This window comes from Leptodactylus fuscus, chromosome 3 (genome assembly GCF_031893055.1).
Source record: "Leptodactylus fuscus isolate aLepFus1 chromosome 3, aLepFus1.hap2, whole genome shotgun sequence".
Classification (NCBI taxonomy): Eukaryota; Metazoa; Chordata; class Amphibia; order Anura; family Leptodactylidae; genus Leptodactylus; species Leptodactylus fuscus.
The window spans coordinates 239,386,662-239,406,382 of record NC_134267.1 but is presented as its reverse complement, the minus strand read 5'-3'; the positions used below and the strand labels follow the sequence as shown (position 1 = coordinate 239,406,382).

Below are 19,721 nucleotides of genomic sequence, written 5' to 3'. Positions count from 1 at the left end.
GTGTGCAGGGGCCACTATGGGACATAATACTGTGTGCAGGGGCCACTATGGGACATAATAGTGTGTGCAGGGGCCACTATGGGGGATAATACTGTGTGCAGGGGCCACTATGGGACATAATATTGTGTGCAGGGGCCACTATGGGGGAGAATACTGTGTGCAGGGGCCACTATGGGGGATCATACTGTGTGCAGGGGCCACTATGGGGGATCATACTGTGTGCAGGGGCCACTATGGGACATAATACTGTGTGCAGGGGCCACTATGGGACATAATACTGTGTGCAGGGGCCACTATGGGACATTATACTGTGTGCAGGGGCCACTATGGGCCATAATACTGTGTGCAGGGACCACTATGGGGGATAATACTGTGTGCAGGGGCCACTATGGGGGATAATACTGTGTGTAGGGGCCACTATGGGACATAATACTGTGTGCAGGGGCCACTATGGGACATAATACTGTGTGCAGGGGCCACTATGGGACATTATACTGTGTGCAGGGGCCACTATGGGCCATAATACTGTGTGCAGGGACCACTATGGGGGATAATACTGTGTGCAGGGGCCACTATGGGGGATAATACTGTGTGTAGGGGCCACTATGGGACATAATACTGTGTGCAGGGGCCACTATGGGACATAATACTGTGTGCAGGGGCCACTATGGGACATAATACTGTGTGCAGGGGCCACTATGGGACATAATACTGTGTGCAGGGGCCACTATGGGGGATAATACTGTGTGCAGGGGCCACTATGGGACATAATACTGTGTGCAGGGGCCACTATGGGGCATAATACTGTGTGCAGGGGCCACTATGGGGCATAATACTGTGTGCAGGGGCCACTATGGGACATAATAGTGTGTGCAGGGGCCACTATGGGACATAATACTGTGTGCAGGGGCCACTATGGGACATAATAGTGTGTGCAGGGGCCACTATGGGGAATAATACTGTGTGCAGGGGCCACTATGGGACATAATACTGTGTGCAGGGGCCACTATGGGGAATAATACTGTGTGCAGGGGCCACTATGGGGCATAATACTGTGTGCAGGGGCCACTATGGGGGATAATACTGTGTGCAGGGGCCACTATGGGACATAATACTGTGTGCAGGGGCCACTATGGGGGATAATACTGTGTGCAGGGGCCACTATGGGGGATAATACTGTGTGCAGGGGCCACTATGGGGGATAATACTGTGTGCAGGGGCCACTATGGGGAATAATACTGTGTGCAGGGGCCACAATGGGGGATAATACTGTGTGCAGGGGCCACTATGGGGAATAATACTGTGTGCAGGGGCCACTATGGGACATAATACTGTGTGCAGGGGCCACTATGGGGGAGAATACTGTGTGCAGGGGCCACTATGGGGGAGAATACTGTGTGCAGGGGCCACTATGGGGGAGAATACTGTGTGCAGGGGCCACTATGGGACATAATAGTGTGTGCAGGGGCCACTATGGGGGATAATACTGTGTGCAGGGGCCACTATGGGACATAATACTGTGTGCAGGGGCCACTATGGGACATAATACTGTGTGCAGGGGCCACTATGGGGAATAATACTGTGTGCAGGGGCCACTATGGGACATAATACTGTGTGCAGGGGCCACTATGGGGGATAATACTGTGTGCAGGGGCCACTATGGGACATAATACTGTGTGCAGGGGCCACTATGGGACATAATACTGTGTGCAGGGGCCACTATGGGGGATAATACTGTGTGCAGGGGCCACTATGGGACATAATACTGTGTGCAGGGGCCACTATGGGACATAATAGTGTGTGCAGGGGCCACTATGGGGGATAATACTGTGTGCAGGGGCCACTATGGGACATAATACTGTGTGCAGGGGCCACTATGGGGAATAATACTGTGTGCAGGGGCCACTATGGGACATAATACTGTGTGCAGGGGCCACTATGGGGGATAATACTGTGTGCAGGGGCCACTATGGGACATAATACTGTGTGCAGGGGCCACTATGGGGCATAATACTGTGTGCAGGGGCCACTATGGGGCATAATACTGTGTGCAGGGGCCACTATGGGACATAATAGTGTGTGCAGGGGCCACTATGGGACATAATACTGTGTGCAGGGGCCACTATGGGACATAATAGTGTGTGCAGGGGCCACTATGGGGAATAATACTGTGTGCAGGGGCCACTATGGGACATAATACTGTGTGCAGGGGCCACTATGGGGAATAATACTGTGTGCAGGGGCCACTATGGGGGATAATACTGTGTGCAGGGGCCACTATGGGACATAATACTGTGTGCAGGGGCCACTATGGGGGATAATACTGTGTGCAGGGGCCACTATGGGCCATAATACTGTGTGCAGGGACCACTATGGGGGATAATACTGTGTGCAGGGGCCACTATGGGGGATAATACTGTGTGTAGGGGCCACTATGGGACATAATACTGTGTGCAGGGGCCACTATGGGACATAATACTGTGTGCAGGGGCCACTATGGGACATAATACTGTGTGCAGGGGCCACTATGGGACATAATACTGTGTGCAGGGGCCACTATGGGGGATAATACTGTGTGCAGGGGCCACTATGGGACATAATACTGTGTGCAGGGGCCACTATGGGGCATAATACTGTGTGCAGGGGCCACTATGGGGCATAATACTGTGTGCAGGGGCCACTATGGGACATAATAGTGTGTGCAGGGGCCACTATGGGACATAATACTGTGTGCAGGGGCCACTATGGGACATAATAGTGTGTGCAGGGGCCACTATGGGGAATAATACTGTGTGCAGGGGCCACTATGGGACATAATACTGTGTGCAGGGGCCACTATGGGGAATAATACTGTGTGCAGGGGCCACTATGGGGCATAATACTGTGTGCAGGGGCCACTATGGGGGATAATACTGTGTGCAGGGGCCACTATGGGACATAATACTGTGTGCAGGGGCCACTATGGGGGATAATACTGTGTGCAGGGGCCACTATGGGGGATAATACTGTGTGCAGGGGCCACTATGGGGGATAATACTGTGTGCAGGGGCCACTATGGGGAATAATACTGTGTGCAGGGGCCACAATGGGGGATAATACTGTGTGCAGGGGCCACTATGGGGAATAATACTGTGTGCAGGGGCCACTATGGGACATAATACTGTGTGCAGGGGCCACTATGGGGGAGAATACTGTGTGCAGGGGCCACTATGGGGGAGAATACTGTGTGCAGGGGCCACTATGGGGGAGAATACTGTGTGCAGGGGCCACTATGGGACATAATAGTGTGTGCAGGGGCCACTATGGGGGATAATACTGTGTGCAGGGGCCACTATGGGACATAATACTGTGTGCAGGGGCCACTATGGGACATAATACTGTGTGCAGGGGCCACTATGGGGAATAATACTGTGTGCAGGGGCCACTATGGGACATAATACTGTGTGCAGGGGCCACTATGGGGGATAATACTGTGTGCAGGGGCCACTATGGGACATAATACTGTGTGCAGGGGCCACTATGGGACATAATACTGTGTGCAGGGGCCACTATGGGGGATAATACTGTGTGCAGGGGCCACTATGGGACATAATACTGTGTGCAGGGGCCACTATGGGACATAATAGTGTGTGCAGGGGCCACTATGGGGGATAATACTGTGTGCAGGGGCCACTATGGGACATAATACTGTGTGCAGGGGCCACTATGGGGAATAATACTGTGTGCAGGGGCCACTATGGGACATAATACTGTGTGCAGGGGCCACTATGGGGGATAATACTGTGTGCAGGGGCCACTATGGGACATAATACTGTGTGCAGGGGCCACTATGGGGGATAATACTGTGTGCAGGGGCCACTATGGGACATAATACTGTGTGCAGGGGCCACTATGGGGGATAATACTGTGTGCAGGGGCCACTATGGGGGATAATACTGTGTGCAGGGGCCACAATGGGGGATAATACTGTGTGCAGGGGCCACTATGGGGAATAATACTGTGTGCAGGGGCCACTATGGGACATAATACTGTGTGCAGGGGCCACTATGGGGGAGAATACTGTGTGCAGGGGCCACTATGGGACATTATACTGTGTGCAGGGGCCACTATGGGACATTATACTGTGTGCAGGGGCCACTATGGGACATAATACTGTGTGCAGGGGCCACTATGGGACATAATACTGTGTGCAGGGGCCACTATGGGACATAATACTGTGTGCAGGGGCCACTATGGGACATAATACTGTGTGCAGGGGCCACTATGGGACATAATACTGTGTGCAGGGGCCACTATGGGGGATAATACTGTGTGCAGGGGCCACTATGGGACATAATACTGTGTGCAGGGGCCACTATGGGGGATAATACTGTGTGCAGGGGCCACTATGGGACATAATACTGTGTGCAGGGGCCACTATGGGGGATAATACTGTGTGCAGGGGCCACTATGGGGGATAATACTGTGTGCAGGGGCCACTATGGGACATAATACTGTGTGTCAATGTCGCTTTATACCATGTGGGGACCCAGAAAGGTGGTGCTATTACATGTGGGGGTGGGTTGGGTCCCCTAGTCAAAATTTTGTTATGGGGTCCAGTCTTTGCTAGCTACGTCCCAGATGCTGAGCTTGTGCTGACACACAGGCGTCAGACCGAAGAAGCAGAGCGGCAGTGTAAAGCTTGGGGGACAGGCAAAATTCTTTATCCTCTGATAACATACAAGTGGTTTAAAGACTTTCAGTTATAGTTACGTTGGAGTTGCCAGTCCTGTTTGTGATGGAGCTGAGCTGCAGTGTAAAGCATTGGGTACAGAGAATCACATTGAGATTTAGCTATTCTGACTTGTAATTAAGTTGCAAAATAAATCCCACCCTGTACCTTATACTCCAAGGGTGTCCTGACCATAAGCAGGTCACATGGTCTGTAGTTCCTTAGACAGCCCTGGATATGCTGTAGCTTGCTAAAGAACACAATATCAGGTGCTCCTCTTACCTACAGCGCCTCTACAGGTGAAAAGCAGCATGACACTGAAACTCTTACTCATTTTAATATCCCCGGACGGGACGCGGCTGATGGTCCTGAGCACAGGGGGCCCCAGATGAGCTTTTGCACCCCAGTCCGCAAGCCTTTAGTCACACCCCTCGTCCCAGTCTATAATATCTCTTGTACATAAGTCCGGTGTCAGCGCTTCGTGCCAACGTGTCGTGTTACGATGTCATTAAGACATTGACAAAGCCATACAAGTTGTTTCGGGGAATGGACGCTCTCCGTTGCTTATAACTATTGATCCCTGAGTGGATTACAAGGCACGTACAACGCAGATATCAATAGAGGGACACGGTGTGAGGGCCCCGACGTTACAGACCTGTCACCAGGGCGTCACATTTTGGGTTTGATGCAGCTCTGGATGTGACTGGAGTATAAAACAAAATTCAGCGCCTGTAGAATCGACACAGAATGTAGTCACATGACCCCGGACGTCATCCATCCCTGCGCCTCTTACCTCATCAAACCGCGCCTCATCTTCACAGTTCTCCAGGACTCGGGAGTAAAAGGACAGACCTAAAGAGAAGAGAAAAATGATTACTATGGCTATATCTTATAGCTGCCACCAGGGGGCGATCACAGTATACAGAAGCAGAGTATACACCTATTGAGTTTAGCTCCCCCTAGTGGTGACAGAAGGCAGACAAATTATATAACTTAACAAAACTGAATGAAAGGGATAGATTATAAAATGTTACTAAAGTTGTCGGGGGAGGGGCAGGAGGGGAGAACTGATCAGAGTCTTGCAATGGACTGAAATATAAGAGGCGGTGGCAGGCGCTCATTACCGGCGCCGTAGACATGTCCATAAGATTTGTCAGATGTTTCCCTAAGAAACTGTACGAGGAGTGTGCAGTGTCCTCCATAGGTTACCGGCTGTCAGCGCTCCTCACTAGGATGACATGACCATGGCCAACAATTATTTTTACGGCACAGGCAGTCGGGGACTGATCGGTGCAGGAGCTTGTGGCAGGCGCCATGTACTAATAGCCAGTAATAGGGATTATGTCAGAGACTGATCAGTGCAGGAGCTGGTGGCAGGCGCCATGTCCTAATAGCCAGTAATAGGGATTATGTCAGAGACTGATCAGTGCAGGAGCTGGTGGCAGGCGCCATGCGCTAATAGCCAGTAATAGGGATTATGTCAGAGACTGATCGGTGCAGGAGCTGGTGGCAGGCGCCATGTACTAATAGCCAGTAATAGGGATTATGTCAGAGACTGATCAGTGCAGGAGCTGGTGGCAGGCGCCATGTACTAATAGCCAGTAATAGGGATTATGTCAGAGACTGATCAGTGCAGGAGCTGGTGGCAGGCGCCATGTCCTAATAGCCAGTAATAGGGATTATGTCAGAGACTGATCAGTGCAGGAGCTGGTGGCAGGCGCCATGTCCTAATAGCCAGTAATAGGGATTATGTCAGAGACTGATCAGTGCAGGAGCTGGTGGCAGGCGCCATGTACTAATAGCCAGTAATAGGGATTATGTCAGAGACTGATCGGTGCAGGAGCTTGTGGCAGGCGCCATGTCCTAATAGCCAGTAATAGGGATTATGTCAGAGACTGATCAGTGCAGGAGCTGGTGGCAGGCGCCATGTCCTAATAGCCAGTAATAGGGATGTCAGAGACTGATCAGTGCAGGAGCTGGTGGCAGGCGCCATGTACTAATAGCCAGTAATAGGGATTATGTCAGAGACTGATCAGTGCAGGAGCTGGTGGCAGGCGCCATGTCCTAATAGCCAGTAATAGGGATTATGTCAGAGACTGATCAGTGCAGGAGCTGGTGGCAGGCGCCATGTACTAATAGCCAGTAATAGGGATTATGTCAGAGACTGATCGGTGCAGGAGCTGGTGGCAGGCGCCATGCGCTAATAGCCAGTAATAGGGATTATGTCAGAGACTGATCAGTGCAGGAGCTGGTGGCAGGCGCCATGTCCTAATAGCCAGTAATAGGGATTATGTCAGAGACTGATCAGTGCAGGAGCCGGTGGCAGGCGCCATGTACAAATAGCCAGTAATAGGGATTATGTCAGAGACTGATCAGTGCAGGAGCTGGTGGCAGGCGCCATGTACAAATAGCCAGTAATAGGGATTATGTCAGAGACTGATCAGTGCAGGAGCTGGTGGCAGGCGCCATGTCCTAATAGCCAGTAATAGGGATTATGTCAGAGACTGATCAGTGCAGGAGCTGGTGGCAGGCGCCATGTCCTAATAGCCAGTAATAGGGATTATGTCAGAGACTGATCAGTGCAGGAGCTGGTGGCAGGCGCCATGTCCTAATAGCCAGTAATAGGGATTATGTCAGAGACTGATCAGTGCAGGAGCTGGTGGCAGGCGCCATGTGCTAATAGCCAGTAATAGAGATTATGTCAGAGACTGATCAGTGCAGGAGCTGGTGGCAGGCGCCATGTCCTAATAGCCAGTAATAGGGATGTCAGAGACTGATCGGTGCAGGAGCTGGTGGCAGGCGCCATGCGCTAATAGCCAGTAATAGGGATTATGTCAGAGACTGATCGGTGCAGGAGCTGGTGGCAGGCGCCATGTCCTAATAGCCAGTAATAGGGATTATGTCAGAGACTGATCAGTGCAGGAGCTGGTGGCAGGCGCCATGTCCTAATAGCCAGTAATAGGGATGTCAGAGACTGATCAGTGCAGGAGCTGGTGGCAGGCGCCATGTACTAATAGCCAGTAATAGGGATTATGTCAGAGACTGATCAGTGCAGGAGCTGGTGGCAGGCGCCATGTCCTAATAGCCAGTAATAGGGATTATGTCAGAGACTGATCAGTGCAGGAGCTGGTGGCAGGCGCCATGTACTAATAGCCAGTAATAGGGATTATGTCAGAGACTGATCGGTGCAGGAGCTGGTGGCAGGCGCCATGCGCTAATAGCCAGTAATAGGGATTATGTCAGAGACTGATCAGTGCAGGAGCTGGTGGCAGGCGCCATGTCCTAATAGCCAGTAATAGGGATTATGTCAGAGACTGATCAGTGCAGGAGCTGGTGGCAGGCGCCATGTACAAATAGCCAGTAATAGGGATTATGTCAGAGACTGATCAGTGCAGGAGCTGGTGGCAGGCGCCATGTACAAATAGCCAGTAATAGGGATTATGTCAGAGACTGATCAGTGCAGGAGCTGGTGGCAGGCGCCATGTCCTAATAGCCAGTAATAGGGATTATGTCAGAGACTGATCAGTGCAGGAGCTGGTGGCAGGCGCCATGTCCTAATAGCCAGTAATAGGGATTATGTCAGAGACTGATCAGTGCAGGAGCTGGTGGCAGGCGCCATGTCCTAATAGCCAGTAATAGGGATTATGTCAGAGACTGATCAGTGCAGGAGCTGGTGGCAGGCGCCATGTGCTAATAGCCAGTAATAGAGATTATGTCAGAGACTGATCAGTGCAGGAGCTGGTGGCAGGCGCCATGTCCTAATAGCCAGTAATAGGGATGTCAGAGACTGATCGGTGCAGGAGCTGGTGGCAGGCGCCATGCGCTAATAGCCAGTAATAGGGATTATGTCAGAGACTGATCGGTGCAGGAGCTGGTGGCAGGCGCCATGCACTAATAGCCAGTAATAGGGATTATGTCAGAGACTGATCAGTGCAGGAGCTGGTGGCAGGCGCCATGTCCTAATAGCCAGTAATAGGGATTATGTCAGAGACTGATCAGTGCAGGAGCTGGTGGCAGGCGCCATGTACAAATAGCCAGTAATAGGGATTATGTCAGAGACTGATCAGTGCAGGAGCTGGTGGCAGGCGCCATGTACAAATAGCCAGTAATAGGGATTATGTCAGAGACTGATCAGTGCAGGAGCTGGTGGCAGGCGCCATGTCCTAATAGCCAGTAATAGGGATTATGTCAGAGACTGATCAGTGCAGGAGCTGGTGGCAGGCGCCATGTCCTAATAGCCAGTAATAGGGATTATGTCAGAGACTGATCAGTGCAGGAGCTGGTGGCAGGCGCCATGTCCTAATAGCCAGTAATAGGGATTATGTCAGAGACTGATCAGTGCAGGAGCTGGTGGCAGGCGCCATGTGCTAATAGCCAGTAATAGAGATTATGTCAGAGACTGATCAGTGCAGGAGCTGGTGGCAGGCGCCATGTCCTAATAGCCAGTAATAGGGATGTCAGAGACTGATCGGTGCAGGAGCTGGTGGCAGGCGCCATGCGCTAATAGCCAGTAATAGGGATTATGTCAGAGACTGATCGGTGCAGGAGCTGGTGGCAGGCGCCATGCACTAATAGCCAGTAATAGGGATTATGTCAGAGACTGATCAGTGCAGGAGCTGGTGGCAGGCGCCATGTCCTAATAGCCAGTAATAGGGATTATGTCAGAGACTGATCAGTGCAGGAGCTGGTGGCAGGCGCCATGTACAAATAGCCAGTAATAGGGATTATGTCAGAGACTGATCAGTGCAGGAGCTGGTGGCAGGCGCCATGTCCTAATAGCCAGTAATAGGGATTATGTCAGAGACTGATCAGTGCAGGAGCTGGTGGCAGGCGCCATGTCCTAATAGCCAGTAATAGGGATTATGTCAGAGACTGATCAGTGCAGGAGCTGGTGGCAGGCGCCATGTCCTAATAGCCAGTAATAGGGATTATGTCAGAGACTGATCAGTGCAGGAGCTGGTGGCAGGCGCCATGTGCTAATAGCCAGTAATAGAGATTATGTCAGAGACTGATCAGTGCAGGAGCTGGTGGCAGGCGCCATGTCCTAATAGCCAGTAATAGGGATGTCAGAGACTGATCGGTGCAGGAGCTGGTGGCAGGCGCCATGCGCTAATAGCCAGTAATAGGGATTATGTCAGAGACTGATCGGTGCAGGAGCTGGTGGCAGGCGCCATGCACTAATAGCCAGTAATAGGGATTATGTCAGAGACTGATCAGTGCAGGAGCTGGTGGCAGGCGCCATGTCCTAATAGCCAGTAATAGGGATTATGTCAGAGACTGATCAGTGCAGGAGCTGGTGGCAGGCGCCATGTCCTAATAGCCGGTAATAGGGATTATGTCAGAGACTGATCGGTGCAGGAGCTTGTGGCAGGCGCCATGTCCTAATAGCCAGTAATAGGGATTATGTCAGAGACTGATCAGTGCAGGAGCTGGTGGCAGGCGCCATGTCCTAATAGCCAGTAATAGGGATGTCAGAGACTGATCAGTGCAGGAGCTGGTGGCAGGCGCCATGTACTAATAGCCAGTAATAGGGATTATGTCAGAGACTGATCAGTGCAGGAGCTGGTGGCAGGCGCCATGTACTAATAGCCAGTAATAGGGATTATGTCAGAGGCTGATCAGTGCAGGAGCTGGTGGCAGGCGCCATGTCCTAATAGCCAGTAATAGGGATTATGTCAGAGACTGATCAGTGCAGGAGCTGGTGGCAGGCGCCATGTACTAATAGCCAGTAATAGGGATTATGTCAGAGACTGATCGGTGCAGGAGCTGGTGGCAGGCGCCATGCGCTAATAGCCAGTAATAGGGATTATGTCAGAGACTGATCAGTGCAGGAGCTGGTGGCAGGCGCCATGTCCTAATAGCCAGTAATAGGGATTATGTCAGAGACTGATCAGTGCAGGAGCTGGTGGCAGGCGCCATGTCCTAATAGCCGGTAATAGGGATTATGTCAGAGACTGATCGGTGCAGGAGCTTGTGGCAGGCGCCATGTCCTAATAGCCAGTAATAGGGATTATGTCAGAGACTGATCAGTGCAGGAGCTGGTGGCAGGCGCCATGTCCTAATAGCCAGTAATAGGGATGTCAGAGACTGATCAGTGCAGGAGCTGGTGGCAGGCGCCATGTACTAATAGCCAGTAATAGGGATTATGTCAGAGACTGATCAGTGCAGGAGCTGGTGGCAGGCGCCATGTACTAATAGCCAGTAATAGGGATTATGTCAGAGACTGATCAGTGCAGGAGCTGGTGGCAGGCGCCATGTCCTAATAGCCAGTAATAGGGATTATGTCAGAGACTGATCAGTGCAGGAGCTGGTGGCAGGCGCCATGTACTAATAGCCAGTAATAGGGATTATGTCAGAGACTGATCGGTGCAGGAGCTGGTGGCAGGCGCCATGCGCTAATAGCCAGTAATAGGGATTATGTCAGAGACTGATCAGTGCAGGAGCTGGTGGCAGGCGCCATGTCCTAATAGCCAGTAATAGGGATTATGTCAGAGACTGATCAGTGCAGGAGCTGGTGGCAGGCGCCATGTACAAATAGCCAGTAATAGGGATTATGTCAGAGACTGATCGGTGCAGGAGCTGGTGACAGGCGCCATGTCCTAATAGCCAGTAATAGGGATTATGTCAGAGACTGATCAGTGCAGGAGCTGGTGGCAGGCGCCATGTCCTAATAGCCAGTAATAGGGATTATGTCAGAGACTGATCAGTGCAGGAGCTGGTGGCAGGCGCCATGTACAAATAGCCAGTAATAGGGATTATGTCAGAGACTGATCAGTGCAGGAGCTGGTGGCAGGCGCCATGTATAAATAGCCAGTAATAGGGATTATGTCAGAGACTGATCAGTGCAGGAGCTGGTGGCAGGCGCCATGTCCTAATAGCCAGTAATAGGGATTATGTCAGAGACTGATCAGTGCAGGAGCTGGTGGCAGGCGCCATGTCCTAATAGCCAGTAATAGGGATTATGTCAGAGACTGATCAGTGCAGGAGCTGGTGGCAGGCGCCATGTCCTAATAGCCAGTAATAGGGATTATGTCAGAGACTGATCAGTGCAGGAGCTGGTGGCAGGCGCCATGTGCTAATAGCCAGTAATAGAGATTATGTCAGAGACTGATCAGTGCAGGAGCTGGTGGCAGGCGCCATGTCCTAATAGCCAGTAATAGGGATGTCAGAGACTGATCGGTGCAGGAGCTGGTGGCAGGCGCCATGCACTAATAGCCAGTAATAGGGATTATGTCAGAGACTGATCGGTGCAGGAGCTGGTGGCAGGTGCCATGTACTAATAGCCAGTAATAGGGATTATGTCAGAGACTGATCAGTGCAGGAGCTGGTGGCAGGCGCCATGCGCTAATAGCCAGTAATAGGGATTATGTCAGAGACTGATCGGTGCAGGAGCTGGTGGCAGGCGCCATGTCCTAATAGCCAGTAATAGGGATTATGTCAGAGACTGATCAGTGCAGGAGCTGGTGGCAGGCGCCATGCGCTAATAGCCAGTAATAGGGATTATGTCAGAGACTGATCAGTGCAGGAGCTGGTGGCAGGCGCCATGCGCTAATAGCCAGTAATAGGGATTATGTCAGAGACTGATCAGTGCAGGAGCTGGTGGCAGGCGCCATGCGCTAATAGCCAGTAATAGGGATTATGTCAGAGACTGATCAGTGCAGGAGCTGGTGGCAGGCGCCATGTCCTAATAGCCAGTAATAGGGATTATGTCAGAGACTGATCAGTGCAGGAGCTGGTGGCAGGCGCCATGTCCTAATAGCCAGTAATAGGGATTATGTCAGAGACTGATCAGTGCAGGAGCTGGTGGCAGGCGCCATGTGCTAATAGCCAGTAATAGAGATTATGTCAGAGACTGATCAGTGCAGGAGCTGGTGGCAGGCGCCATGTCCTAATAGCCAGTAATAGGGATTATGTCAGAGACTGATCGGTGCAGGAGCTGGTGGCAGGCGCCATGTCCTAATAGCCAGTAATAGGGATTATGTCAGAGACTGATCAGTGCAGGAGCTGGTGGCAGGCGCCATGCGCTAATAGCCAGTAATAGGGATTATGTCAGAGACTGATCAGTGCAGGAGCTGGTGGCAGGCGCCATGCGCTAATAGCCAGTAATATGGACAAGACACTGAACGGCGTCACATTGATCGCCCCCTGTGGGTGGACAAGAATCCATGAAATAAGGAGCTGCAGCAGCATCGTCTCGGAGTCGGTGCGTTAACCCCTATTGGCCCAGACCTCTATAATATTATCTGGAGCAACATATTACAAGTTGGCATGACCAAATCCCAGCTTTCTCCATCATGCTTTACACTCCATCTCCACTCTATTACTGCACAGCTTTAGCTGCATGGTCTATTTTTTATAGTTTGTTACAATGTATCTGTGCAGGTCACATATATCAGCGGATAGCACACACCATCCATAGAGAAGATGATCACATATATAATGTCTAACTACACCTAATGGGCCATACCATAATTCTCACCATTCTGGGGGAGCACGGATAAATCTGATAGTATTACCCTATTTTTATATAATGTTCTTAAAAACCAAAACCTTATCAAATAACTCTAATATGTGCAAATACTGTGGGGGAATGTGCAAAATTATACGGCACAAGTTTGGTGATTTCCAGCACGGGTAAGGAGACTTACTGGGTCATACTGACCCCTGGGTGAGAAGAGCCGAATCTCATTGCATTATCCTATTACCGTTATATAATGCTTTCTTGGAATTGCAGATCTTATAAAATAATATGAGCAGATACTGTATGACAATGTGCAAAACCCCGCGGCACAGCACAATGTTGGAGATCTCACCTTTCCTGCACGGTAGGGCCATACCATTCTAGCTCCCGTTCTGGGTCAGCAGACAAATCTGATGGTATTATCCGATTATTATATAATGTTTTTAGGAGTCACAAACCTTATACAAACAGTCCTAATATGAGCAAATACTGTATGACAATGTGCGAAACCCCGCGGCACAGAAGAAGATGTCACCTTTACGGCCCAGTATATATCAGGGGAGGGGAGCGCTGACCCGAGGGTCACCATCTCCTCCATCAGATATAACCCCTGCCATGTATTATGGGTCAGTACTGGTATATATATATATATATATATATATATATATATATATATATATATATATATATATAGGTATACACTATGGGTCTGCACTAGGGTTGAGATTTCAGGATGGATTTTAAAATCCGAATTCCGATCATCTTCCAGCCGATCGCGATCATGAAATCTGCTCCATCACCAATCGGGACCCGATTGCTTAACCCTAATTGTATATTATATATACGGTGGGCAGGGGTGAACCATTTGTTTCTGCCGCCTGAGGCAGACGTCAGAAAGCTGCCCCCCCCCTGGGGGAGGGGGTGGAGCCGAGCGGGCGGGGCATCCTCGCAGCGGGGGGCGGGGCTGAGCGGGGGCGGGGCTGAGCGGGGGCGGGGCCCCCTCACTCAGCCCTGCCCCCTCTGCGAGCACCAGCCACCCCACCCCTGCTCGGCTCCGCCCCCTCCTCCGGCGGCCTCCCCAATCCACCGCTCAGTGATGGTGACCCTAAGCGAGTCCAGGACAGCTTGTCCTGGACTGGCTTAGGTCAGCAAAAATGCCGCCCCCCCCCCCCAGGGGCCCGGCATAGCGCCGCCTGAAGTGGTCACTTCAGGTCGCCTCATGGGAGGTGCGGCGCTGACGGTGGGGTTAAGCTGATCTTGAGATTTCAAAATCCAATTACCGATTATTTTCCAGCCGATCCCGATCGCTCAACCCTAGTCTGCACATCCAAATAGCAGAATAATGGAGAACCTTCTGACCCCATCCCGGGACTCCGATACCCCCCCTCCGAAGATAAAGCATATGTCACATCTACCTAGAGGTCAGTGTCAGTCTGCGGCCCGTAAAGGAGTCATGTGGGATTAATAATGGACAATTTGTTTGGATTATAATAAAGACACGAGCGGAGCGGCAGTCATGGCGAGGAACACGAGGAGATGTTGTGGAGTCAATGAGCGGACAGGTCAATAGCCGAGACAAGTGTGATCCATCGCATGAACAAACAATTATAGCAGAGCCGGAGACGTGAGACGACCGAACAACCAGAGAGTCTGAAGATGAGCCAAAGTGACGGAGCCCGGGGAGGGGGAGGGAGAACGTGCCGGAATCTCCCATCACTTCAATAATATTGAGTCATGTCCTTCCTCACCGGGTAATGACTTCACGTCGTCTGAAATTCCAGCTCTCTCCCTGGGTGTTAGAATCGATCTGTCGGGTGCAGAATCTATAGGGATGGTGCGGTATAGCTGGTGCGTAGTGTACCCTACACCATAGATCCATGTCTAAGGAGTCTGGGAGGAGGGGCTAATGTCTGACCCCTGACATCACATGACACGATATTATAGACCCATGTACATAAGACCCCAAGTTGGTGGTGTAACTTGCACATGTCTAAGAAGTCTAGGATTCGAGGCTAGCTTCTTCTGGCTCTCTTTGTAGACTCTCCCTGACACACCATCTTAGACCAATATATGTAAGAAGTGTAGGAGGCGGAGCTAACTTCTTATGGCTCTCTTTTTAGACACCACATGGCACTATCCTAGCACCAGATATCTAAGAAGCCTGAGAGATAAGGCTCACTTCTTTCTTAGACATCACATGGCACGGTATTCCAGAGCCATGTATCTAAGAAGCCTATGAAGGAGATGCAGCTAAGTTCTTCTGCCTCCCTCCTTAGACACCACACAGGGCCGGCGTCAGTGCATGGCATAGTCGGGCAAGTGTCGGGGCCCACAGAGCCTCTGGGGGCCCCCCGGCACTTGCCCGCCCCAGCACTTGCCTGTCCCGATTTCAGACGCCGATGAGCTGAATACATAGGCGATTAAAGCAGGAGCTGTCCTCACGTCATCACATCGCGCCTACACACGCAAGCCGTGCCGCAGCTTTAAAGCAGGAGCTGAGCTCACAGCTCCTGCTTTAATCGCCTGTGTGAATGGAGTGAGAGAGAGAGGAGCGTCGGGGGAGCGATGGAAGGTGAGTGCCAGTGTTTGTTTTGTATTAAATATTAAGGTGGAACATAATGAAGGGGGCCCATGAAACTGGGGGGCAAATGAAGGGGGCGGGGGGAACGGCATGACACTGGGGCAGATGAAGGGGGTGGGGAGAGAACAGCATGAAACTGGGGACAGAGATGGGGGGGCAAATGAAGGGGAGGGGGCGAATGGCATGACACTGGGGAAGATGAAGGGGGGTGGGGAGAGAACGGCATGAAACTGGGGACAGAGATGGAGGGGGCCCAATGAAACTGGGGGGGGGGGCAAATGAAGGGGAGGGGGGGAACGGCATGACACTGGGGGAGAGATGGGGGACATGAAACTGTGGGCAGATGAAGGGGGAGAACGTGATGAAACTGGGGACAGAGATGGAGGGGGGACATGAAACTGGGGCAGAGGAAGGGTGTATATGAAACTAGGGGAGAGATGAAGGGGGGGCATATAATTTACGGGTGACTGTAGGAGGATTATACTGTGTGGGAGCACATGATAAATAAATGAGAATGGGCGGAGTCAACATAAAAGTGGGTGCAGCCAAATTTGCCACGGCGCGCAGAGCGTTGGTGACGCCACACTCCTGCGTGACGTCACTCACTTCATCTGCGATGCACGGTGTCTCGACTCCCCCGCCTCCTTTACAAGGGGGCCCACTGAGGCTCTGTCGCCCAAGGACCCATAAAAACCTGGAGCCGGCCCTGACACCACATGACACTACAACCAAGATCCATATGGATGGAGCCTCTTATGTCTTTTCTAGACTCATGTATCTAAGGCAACTAGGGGTAGGGTAATGTCTTCTGGCATTCTTCTTAGACATCACATGACACTACCCAAGACACGTATGTAAAAGGTCTAGGAGGTGGCTCCCTTCTGAGATGCAACATGACACCCCTCTCTAAGAAATCGGTGAGAAGGAGATATTAACATTTTGGCTCCCGTCTTAGACACCACAAGACAATTTTTAGACATGTCTAAAACTCTGGGTGTAAGAAGTCTTGGAGATGGGGCTCACTTCTTCTGGCTTCCTCCTTAGACATCACATGACACGGTATTCTAGAACCATGTATCTAAGGATTCTAGGAGGTCGGCTTACTTTTTCTGGCTTCCTTTTCCAGACCAATGTGCCCAAATAATACGGGAGGTGGAGAACTTGTTCTGACTCCTCTTTTACCCACCACATGGCACGCTATCGTAGACACAGGTCTAAGACGTCTTGGAGGTGGGGATAAAGCACACCATTGTGGAATCATGACACCGTAAGACACATTACTCCAAAAAGTCTCGGAGGCGGGGCTAACCTTATCCGGTTTCCTTCTTAGACACCATATCACATAATATCCTAGATAAATGGGTCAGAAGTTTGGGAGGTGAAGGAAACTTCTTGAGGCTCTTTTCTTACGGTATCGTAACCCCATGTTCCCAAAAAAGTCTGGGAGGCGGGGTTAACTCGTCCCATTTTAAACAACACCTCACACACATCCCGGTCCCATGTATATAAGAAGTCTTGGAAGAGATGTGACGTTCATCTCGTTCCCTTCTTGGACATCACATGAGACAGTATCTTAGATGAAGGATTAAGAAGTCTGGGAGGCGGGGACAAGTCTTACCTTCCATCTTAGATACTACATGACACAATATTCAGGAGGAACGCATCTAGGTCTCTAAGAGGTCAAGGAGGTGGGGCTAATATCTTCAGGATCCTTCATATGTTTATGATGATGTAGCAGAGCTGTGTTGGTAACATTGTATCTCTATGTACAGTTACATCTTCTAAGTAAATATTCTGGATTCTTATGGGTTTTCCAGACACTCGGAGGTCAGGAGGTCGAGCGCAGACATGACACGGCTTCCTTGTAGATAATGGCGCAGCCGCAGGAAGCGACATTGGATTGTATGAGGAGATCTGAGGGGTTTTAATGACTCGGGGACAGTTCATTGCAGGAAGAGGACGTGGAGTGCGGGGCTGTGATAAGAGGCTTCACACAATACTTCACTGCTCACAGCTTTCAGCGGCTCCTTGAAGATCTTATCAAGGAGTCTCCATAGTCCAAGGACGCAGATGCTTCATTATTACAGTCTATGTATACTGTGTATATTACAATGTAACACAATATAGAATCTACTACTCATCCAGAGCCTCCCAGTTCAGGAATAGAATGCCAAAGCTGCAGTGAAGACTGACATGGAAGGAGATAAAGGGGTAGCAGCTTGTATGGATGGTGCAGTGGATGTCAGCAGGTGGATATAGGTATACGCTCCATGTTCTGGCACGCCTGTAGTCACTGAGCTGTCCGCCTGGTGTCCCTTACACTCGCTGCCATATAATCCGACCTCCTCCGGTTTCTCTTGTGCCGTTCTCCGGATTAATAATTAAAGGTGTTAGAAATATCCGATCCCTCCGCCTAAAGTCGGACCTCCTATAAGAGGCCTGCTGTATACAGCGCACGTCTTAGACCGTTATGTATATGTCTAGGTCAGTATAAGGAATGGCTATATCTATGTAATAGAACATAATGTAACCGGTCTGGTTCTTGTAGTACGACAGCCGGTGACCTGTGACCTCTCGTACTCTGTGCGCAGCCCTGTCTTTTCTTGTAATAACACGGACGTAAATAAAACATGCCTGTCCGTGGCGGTGTATTTACCGCTGTGCCATTATTTAATCCAGCGCTTCCTACACATGACTTCACCTCATGAATAATGAACGCGGTCTCAGTATCAAGGTGCTGCTCAGACGTGAGAGAGTCGCCGCCGCCGCCGCCGCTAATTGTCTTTACACGGCGATCCCAGAGGAAATCCGCTGACTAACAATCCCTCCAGGAATCTCCACATCGCTGTACAGCTCTAATGGCAACCGGGCCGGATCCATTAACAGAAAGACACCATCAGCACTTCTCAGGGCGGTATATATGTATAATACATGAGTGGCCGTAATATACTGCGCCGTATGTAGAGCACACGTGTCACCTGAAATAGCTGCAACACTGACGTCGCCGTAACCTGTATATACTACACGAGAGAAGAAAATATAATGTGTATAATACATATGTCACCTTAAGAAGTGTATGATCCATACGTGACTGTAATACGTGTATAATACATACATGACTGTAATACGTGTATAATACATACATGACTGTAATATGTGTATAATACATACATGACTGTAATATGTGTATAATACATACATGACTGTAATATGTGTATAATACATACATGACTGTAATATGTCTATAATACATACATGACTGTATTATGTGTATCCTATCCTATCCTACTAATCCTATCCTATCCTACTAATCCTATCCTATCCAACTAATATTATAAATGGGAAAGTTTAGAGGTTTGTTCCTCAATCACGCAAAAACGGCTGAACGGATTTGGATGGAATTCGGCACATAGATAGTTATTAACCTCACTTAACACATCGGCTACTTTTTACCCCAGTAAATGACATGACTTCATGACTGTTATGAATTTATGTTCACATACTATATTACATGTGAACATAAATTCATAACAGTCGTGAAGCCATGTCATTTACTGGGATAAAAAGTAGCCGATGTGTTAATCGAGGTTATAATCTATCTATGTGCCGAATTCCATCCAAATCCGTTCAGCCGTTTTTGCGTGATTGAGGAACAAACAGCCAAACTTTCCCATTTATAACAGCAGCCACTTATCTCAGGTCCCAAGTCTGTAATCACTCTATGTAAGCACTCAGCTTAACCTTCAGGGATTCTGTACATGCATTTGCATGCTATCTGATCTGCTCCAGGCAGTGGTGACACACTAGATGGAAAAACATCTTTAATCCACATTGGCAGTTTGCTACTTTTAAACATTCTGAGAAAAAAAAAAAAAAAAAAAAAAAACATCTCAGGGCTCGTTCACATCTGCGTTGTGAACTCCGTTATGCAGGTTTCCGTTTCCTGCCTAAAACAGAGGCAGGAGACG

At 50.2% G+C, this 19,721-nt stretch overlaps 1 protein-coding gene across 6 annotated transcripts in view; it reads right to left on the bottom strand.

The window, feature by feature from the left end:
• OTOF (otoferlin) overlaps positions 1 to 19,721 on the bottom strand; it is a 188,936-nt gene that overhangs the window by 154,596 nt on the left and 14,619 nt on the right. For all 6 annotated transcript variants that reach the window (XM_075269335.1, XM_075269338.1, XM_075269340.1 and 3 more), the window contains exon 2: positions 5,505 to 5,563. In XM_075269335.1, coding sequence (XP_075125436.1) covers positions 5,505 to 5,563 — 59 coding nt within the window. The remainder of the gene's footprint in view (positions 1 to 5,504; positions 5,564 to 19,721) is intronic.